Source organism: Anoplopoma fimbria, chromosome 11, assembly GCF_027596085.1.
Source record: "Anoplopoma fimbria isolate UVic2021 breed Golden Eagle Sablefish chromosome 11, Afim_UVic_2022, whole genome shotgun sequence".
NCBI lineage: Eukaryota > Metazoa > Chordata > Actinopteri > Perciformes > Anoplopomatidae > Anoplopoma > Anoplopoma fimbria.
Window position 1 is genome coordinate 7163725 of NC_072459.1, and position 8070 is coordinate 7171794.

Here is an 8070-nt window from a genome sequence, read left to right on the forward strand (position 1 = left end):
AACGATTACAGTTGAAATGGCGTTTTGAGCCATTCTCAACCTTGAAATTAATGATTTTATAAATTGGGTAAGAAATGTCAATATTAACATCACAGTTCAGTCGTATCATTTAGTTAATGGCTTATAAATCCTGTTTAAGTGTGCAGATATCTTTTTTAAATGGAGCAAATGGATGAGCACATAAATGATCTGAGGCATTAAGACTATTGTTCCCAACTTTGGCAAGATAAATTGGACCGGTTGAAGATGCTAACAAGAAACAGCCCTTCGGGCTATGCTAGCATGCTCCCCAATGACAACACTACCATGCCGTTGTTCCCCTTCTAAGTTTAGCATGCTAACATTAATATTCCCTCAATCACAGCATCCGTTTCATGTTTTCAGAGCTAAATCCAAAATACACTGAATAAAGGTAAAAAAACAACAACTAAAACATCAAGCTTAAAGAGATCCTGACTTCAGGATTATTGATTGAAATCCTCTAGTTGAGAAACCATGTACTCTGAACACGTTTTACCCAAGACAACCCCAACCATGGTCCACTATGACCCACTATAGTCCTTAATTTTAGAGCCTAAGGCCACTTTAAATAACAAGACAACTGCAAACCTTTTAAATGGGAATTTTTGGCAATTGTTTTTGTGTTCGACACTATAAACTGCTGTGTTGCAGGTTTAAAAAAAAAAAAACTAAAGGCCAACAGGGGCAAGACAAATAAAAGAAAATGTGAAACACTTGCCTGCGAATATTAGGGTATATGTCCAGGGCTTTTATTATGAAAGGTAAGAACAGAATCTGGTATGTGTTGCCTTTGTCAAGGTTTCCGTCGTAGTCAATTAAGCAAGAAAATAAATGTAATGCTTTTTGTGTATCCGATGTGTTCAAAATAGCTACCACTATTCAGAAATATATGAAGGTCTAATGTGTGTGAACATACAAAAAAAGGTTTTAGAGTTTTGCATCCATAAACGTTGATTGATTCTCAGGTAAATTCAGTTTTAAACTTGAGAGCAGTACTTTGAGTCGTAGCCAGCATCTCACCGAGTAATTCCCCAGAATACAAAGAGATTATTCTGAACATTAGCTTCCATGTCATAAAAATGTAAACACAGGGAGAATAAGTCCAGCGTTACAGTTGATGAAGTAGTAAGCCTGTTGTACAGTGAATATTTCCTGGACTCATCCCTTTCTTACATAATAAATACCTGTTGGGGGGGGGGACTAATTCTGTGTAAAAGCCGTAATATCAGAGTTTTTACGACCAGCAGATGTGAGCCTTTTCCCCTGACACAGAGATGCTCCACATTCTGTGTATTTTCATAACAAAAACTAAATGTTATGCGATTGTGTAAAAGTACATGATGATATTTGAAAGACCAAAGAGAGATCTGGGGATTCATAATCTGATTCGGTAAAGGGCGACATTTCAGATAGATGCTCCAAACAAAGACAAAAAAGTAAAATATCCATTCACCAGTTGAGAAAAACCAGTTGCCCCCCACAATATCTGCAAAACACTCATCAGAGAATACTGGTTTCCTCTCACGTTTTTCCTGAATACTTTAAAGCAGTACATCTAAAGGCATCAGCAGTGGAGGTGTAGTAGCTGAGTGATACACAAATGGATTATCAACCACTCAAACACTGCAATTACACAGCATAGTCCACTTATCCCAATTCATTAATTGCCCTCACTCTCTGTGATTTTGGCACCACTTCAGCAGATGGTCTTGTAATCTGGCCTGAGACTATTACACTGGAGACACAGATAATCTGATTCCATTTATTGTGGAGGAGCAGCCCACTACCCTCGAAGGGATTTACCGCGACCCCCAGCGTCCTGCCGGTCGGCCTTGTTTGAATCCCTTACTGCCCTGTTACTGCTATCTTATGTCACTTTTATATAATATATACATACATATAGACACATAAAAAGCTAACAATAAAAGATTACAGTAGTAGGTTACAAACGTACGTAATGGTAATAAGAGTGAAAAGTTTATCATCGATCTAGTTACGCTATTTAGGATCATAAGTCTAACATTAATTAAGTTTTACTGCTTTTTAAACAAGTTTATCCTTACAGTGCTCTGTTGGTGATTGTTAAAAGCAAGCTGCAGTTTTTCCAATAGCTAGGCTTGTAGTTTGACCTTTACAATATAAGGTTGTGTCATCAGCGTAGGGACGGATGCTACCAGTAACCGTGTGTTACAATTTAATTTATGTGTAACGTAAACAGAACAGGACCCAAGGTAGAACCTTGGGGATCTGCTTTAGATTCAGAAAGTAGCTCAGTTGTTGGGTTGTCCAACAACTTTTATTGACAGTATGGTGAAAATAAAAACAGTTCTGTGACTGTGATCATCCTAAATCAAAAAAATCCTTTTTCCATTTAAAAAAAAGCTTTTCAGTTCATTTGGAAAATTACCCTTAAAGCTCAATATTATTCATCATATAACAACCTGGATTCTCTTAGGTAACACGTGTTTATCCTTAAACAGGTAACTTTATTTTAACAGTTTAAAAGTAGTTTTAACTCTTTAAAATCTGCATATTCTTCATAAATTACGTAATCAATCATTGTTGTTATTGAATAAGAATTTAAAAAGATTACTGGAAAAGTGAAAAGATAATTTATTTACTTTATACTATGCATAAAAATGTACATTATTTTTGCTGGAATCAGTAATTTTCTATTGTCACCGATTTTAGCTCATAAATAACTTTATTCGATTTTGTTAAAAATACCAAAAAAACTGCAAAAGCTAATATTTTTATATTTTTCAGAACATAGAATACATGTTACCAGGTACAGGTATATGTAAAGTTGATAATATTTTGGTGCAAATAGACAAACATCAAAATCAAGTTAGTAATACCACGGGCTGCCTTCATGGACTATGTTTAAACAAACAAATATTTAAACTTAGATCAAATATATCCTGGGTAGTGTTGCTGGATGGATAAAAAGCAGGGTTTACAGTAGAATAGTGGCCCAATTAAAATCATACCTAGCTTGATACTTCTATTACCAATAATTTGTAGCCTGAACTCAATAACACAGAGACTTATTAAGCCCGGGGTCGGCAGATGGGATTGCAGTTTAAGAAATAACTCTGCAAAAAGGGCGTTTAAGGTCACCAGATGTTGACCTTTAAAGTGTAAGCCACCTGTTGCGTTTAATCCTCTGCTTATATCTCCAGTATTTAACTGTGTCTCCAGTAAAAAAGGTGTCATAGTGGTGTGACGTGGTTATCCCCTTAATCTTCAGAGACAGCTGTCTGGATTTAGGTAGTGATAACCATAATCTCATTTGGCACCTTGAGGGGCAGCCAGGCTGAATACGAGGCAGAGTGAACTCTAACGGAGCGCCGCTGAGGTTTTTAACCCCAAACACAAGAGGACGGAAGAAGAAGAAGTTTGACTTTTTTGTGAAATGGGGAATACTAAGAGCAGCGCTTTGTCCAAGGAGCTCCTGGAGGAACTAAAGTCCAACACGAAATACTCTGAGTCCGAGCTCTGCACCTGGTACCAGTCCTTCCTGAAGGAGTGTCCCGGCGGGAAGATCAGCAAACAGCAGTTTGAGGGCATCTACGCCAGCTTCTTCCCCAACGCCGACCCTACGGAGTACGCGAGGCACGTGTTCAGGAGTTTCGACACCAACGCGGACGGCACTTTGGACTTTAAGGAGTACATCGTCGCTCTGCACCTCACATCCGGGGGGAAGACTCTGCAGAAGCTGGAGTGGGCCTTTGACCTGTACGACGTGGACGGGAATGGAACCATTAGCAAGAATGAAATCCTAGAGATTGTTAGGGTACTAATAACTTTTTTTTCATTATGATGGTGTAGAAAACAGTAGTTTCTACTCACAAGCTGACGTATTTGATATAAGACCTAAATTAAGCGTCTTTCCAAAAGCCTTTAACATGGGTAAACGTTGAAAACAAGATGGTATATTGTTCCATAATTTAGTTTCATTTACTATTATTCTGTTAAGCAGATAATTTATCAGCCCTCTTTACACCTTTATTCCCATGAAAAATGTCTATAATGGAAACTAGAGTGATTGTAAGTAAGTGGTTAATTAGTCAATAGGAAATAATTCCTGGTGGTGTAAATTGCCATCATAATTTCCCTATTTTAGATTGCTCTTTAAGATGGACAAACAGCAGAAAATAATAAATATACAGTCATACAAAGCAAGGAGAAACAGCAAATTGTCATATTTCAGAAGCTTGGACCAGCAAATCTTTAATTGATTAATTTTCAGATTTTTTCCAGAACTAATTGAATTAATTGTATAGTACGCAGATTCTTTATATTATTTCGTGTTTATTTTATGATGAAACTAAGCATGCACTGCAAAAAACGCATTCAAAATTTACTCTCACGCAGTCAATATTCAACATGATTCCTGCTGACGACCAGAAGACCCTCCCCGAGGATGAAGACACGCCGGAGAAGAGGGCGGAGAAAATCTGGGAATTCTTCGGGAAGAAGGACAACGGTAACTAATAATTCATTAACTACCTTTTTAAACAGCTGCTTTAAAGACTCTCTACTTTCACAAACACCCACATACGTTGACGCTGTTTCTTTTTTTAAAAATCCTTTCCCAGATAAAATCTCAGAGGGAGAATTCATTCAGGGTGTGATGGACAACAAGGACATCCTGCGGTTGATACAATACGATGAGCCTCAGAAAATTAAAGACAAGCTGAAAGAGAAAAAGCAATAATATATTGCAAAAGCCTCTTCATGTGATTTCAAGACTTTTGTTTTTCTGTTTAATTTTCATGTTCTTGCTGCTTGTCCTCCTCAACCACATTTATTTCTTTTTTATTTTACTCTTTTGGTCTAGTAACCAGCCAAACAGTTCTGCATTTTTGTCTTTGCACCCATAAAGCTATTAAATAATTGGATTTCATACCAGAAAACAAAATCTGGGAAACTCTTGAAATGACAATTTACAACTTGAGTTTGAAACTTTGTGCAGACATTGTGTTAGTAATGTAGTAAACATCAACGTTATACTTCCCTTCAAAGCCAAAACGCAGTAACTTAAACATAGTTGGTCAATACGGACCAAGATACAACTACCTTACCATGGCAATTACAATTTTATATAAATATATATTATTAAACAATGCATGAAATGGTCATAAGAACTAGAAAACAGAGGTAAAAACCAAACTGCAGTGACTGCTTTCTGGCAAGTTAAGGCTAATTGTCATATTTTGACAACCACTTATTCCTTTACCTAGAACTTAAAAAAATAAATAAATTCTGTAGCTCTAACATCTCAGTATTGAGCTTTTTACACCACGTTAATTAAACAACTATCTTGAATTATAATGGAAAAACAGTCAAGTATTACCAGATAAATTGTCCAGCTAAATGCTAACTAGCCTAGCTACCAGAGTAGCAGTAACTGCCATCTCTTCGGCATCTGACCCTAGTGAATTTCACGAGATTTCATGTGGTTAATCTAACTTTAAATCACATATTATTTATAATTATACATGAATTTATTAGCTTAATTGGACAAGAGGAAGAACATATGTTGATATGTTGTTTGTGTATTTTTCCTGTGCCCTTTAGGATGTAGTATCTGGATGTTTTTCAAGGTTTTATGTCAATGTTTAATAATCAGCATTAAAGTCATAAATAAACTGCAGTGAATGCACTCCTGCTATTTACAGATAGCCTTCTAATTTACCCAGTATTCTCTAACATCTTAGTAACTAAGTGTTTTATTCTACATAAGTAAGACAATGGCCAAATCTCAAACCATAATGGAAAGAAAAAGATAAACTAGTCCAGCTAGGCGCTAACTAGCTAGATAGCAGGGTAGCAGTAACTGCCATCTCAACTGAAATTAGTGTGGCTAAGATACTTTGTAATTACATATGTTGTATTGAATTAAACATAAATGTATAGCTCAAATGGACAGGAAAGCTGAGGAAGAAACAATCAGATCTTTTTTTGTGTCCTGCGATTGTCCCAAAAGATTGTAGTATTAATTATTTCTTTTGTTATTTAAGGTCAGCGACTAATCAGCACAAAAGGCATAAAAAACTGCGGCGACTTCACTCCAGCTAGTTGTGGCTATTTCACAAGCTAGTCAAAGCTAATTTACCCACAAAATAAGTAAAGTTGATGCTCTAACATTTTAGTAAATTAGTTTGTAATTCCACATAAATTTGACAATTGCTGAATCTCAAATTGTAATGGAGAGAAAATTACAGATAAACTAAATGCTAACTAGCTAGCTAGCAGGGTAGGAGTAACTGCCATCTCAAGGGAAATTGGTGCAGCTAAGATGCTTTTAAATCACACATTTTGTAATGAATTAAACATGAATTTATGCTTAAATGGACAAAAAAACTGAGGAAGAAACAATATTATATTTTACATTTTTTTTTAGGTATTAGCTCAGTGACTAATCAGCACAAAGGCTTTACAAACTTCAGCAACTTCCCTCCTGTTTCCTGATTGAAACTATTTTGGCATAATAACATATTATTGTGTTCGTTACACCACATAAATCAGACAACAGCTAAATATTAAAATATAATTGAGAGAAAAAAGTATCACCAAACTACTCTAGCTAAATGCTAAGCTTGCTAAGCCTTGCTAGTCCTTTAGGAGTAACTGCCATCTGTGCAATTTCCTGTGGTTGGATTTCTTCTTCATCACATTTTTGTGTTTAGTTAAACATACATGTATTAGCTTATTAGCTCATATGGAAAAGAGAGATGAAGAAGAAATAAGGATTTCTGTTTGTAAACACTGTGTTTTCCCTACACCCTTTATGTCCCTACACCCTTTATGTTGTTTTTTAGTTTTTATGCAAGGACAGTGACAATTTTCAATAATAAGCAAAAAAAGGCACTCAATTTCCAACTTATATCTGTTTTACACCTATATTTCTTACAGCGCTTAAATCAGGACCCTACTTCCTGCCGCAACTCCCCTTCATGTTTGCTCGCCAGCCTTTGCTTGAAAGCCAATTTACTCTCTCATGTCAGGCAGCGTACCAGTGAAGTTTTTAACACACTTTGAATTGATTCATTAGGTTGAGAGCAAGAAAGTTGAGACACAAGCTCCTTATCAGAGGAATTAGGCTCAGGTTAAAAAGCTGCGTGTATAAACTAATCCTATTAAGAGCTGAAGGTCAATTGAGACACACAGACTCACTTACTCAAGTGAGTTAAGATAATGTTGTCTTGGCACAGTGAAGAATACTTAAGTTATACAATTTTCCTAGTCAAGCTGTAAGAGAATTAATAATAATAATTAAATTAAATAATTAATAATATAATAGATGTATCAACTGATTTTGAATATTTTCTTAAATTCACCTTTCTAATATACTCACCGATATGTTTCATATCAAAATTTGCTCAACAATATGTACAATATGTCACATTTGTCCTTGATGACTGTTTAAAAACATAATTTAGCCCTAAAGCTGAAACGCTGCAGGCAGATTTTTTGAAATTTTTCAAATCTCTTGTTTACAATGTTCTTTACTTATGTGAACCAAATTGATTTGGTGCTTGAAATGGGTTAATCAAAGTCTCATGTGCACAAAAGTAGTGTAATTTATGAAAAACATTGTAGATTCATATATACTTAATGTCTTAAAATGGTACCCTATGTAGTTTTCTACTGCTTTGTGTGTTTCCTTGAGGCCTATGAACCTGTTGAATGCATGTCCTCAATAAACATTTGCAAAACTGTTATAGGGTTTGTACTTAAATTATTTGGGGCAAAAAGAGGGAAACAAAAAAAAAGCAAAGGTTTTGTAATTTTTCTTTGAAATACAGGTTAAATTGCTGATTAAAATAAAGAATCTGAGCCCAGATGGTCAAGCTTCTTCATCAGAATTATTTGCTGATCTTTGGCTTCGGGTTAAATACCGAGCAGAATAAACACAGTACCAGTGTCCACCTGTCTTACTGGACTGGATCCAGTTGCTTTTGTAAACCTAAATATCAAAAGTTTCAACTGATTAAACCACAAAAAATAAATAAAACATTCCTGCTTCCCATCACCGTTACA

At 35.6% G+C, this 8070-nt stretch overlaps 1 protein-coding gene across 1 annotated transcript; it reads left to right on the forward strand.

Annotated features, from left to right (window-relative positions):
* The first annotated feature begins 3436 nt into the window (after positions 1-3436).
* rcvrna (recoverin a) lies at positions 3437-4741 on the forward strand. The gene is made up of 3 exons (XM_054608075.1): positions 3437-3817; positions 4399-4510; positions 4623-4741. The coding sequence occupies exons 1-3, from the start codon at positions 3437-3439 to the stop codon at positions 4739-4741; spliced, it is 612 nt and encodes a 203-aa protein (XP_054464050.1).
* The last annotated feature ends 3329 nt before the right edge of the window (positions 4742-8070 follow it).

Coding starts and splice junctions, on each gene's coding strand:
- rcvrna (XM_054608075.1), top strand. CDS start 3,437: ATGGGGAATACTAAGAGCAGCGCTTTGTCCAAGGAGCTCCTGGAGGAA. Junction 3,818..4,398: donor AAATCCTAGAGATTGTTAGG/GTACTAATAACT, acceptor ACTCTCACGCAG/TCAATATTCAACATGATTCC. Junction 4,511..4,622: donor CTTCGGGAAGAAGGACAACG/GTAACTAATAAT, acceptor ATCCTTTCCCAG/ATAAAATCTCAGAGGGAGAA.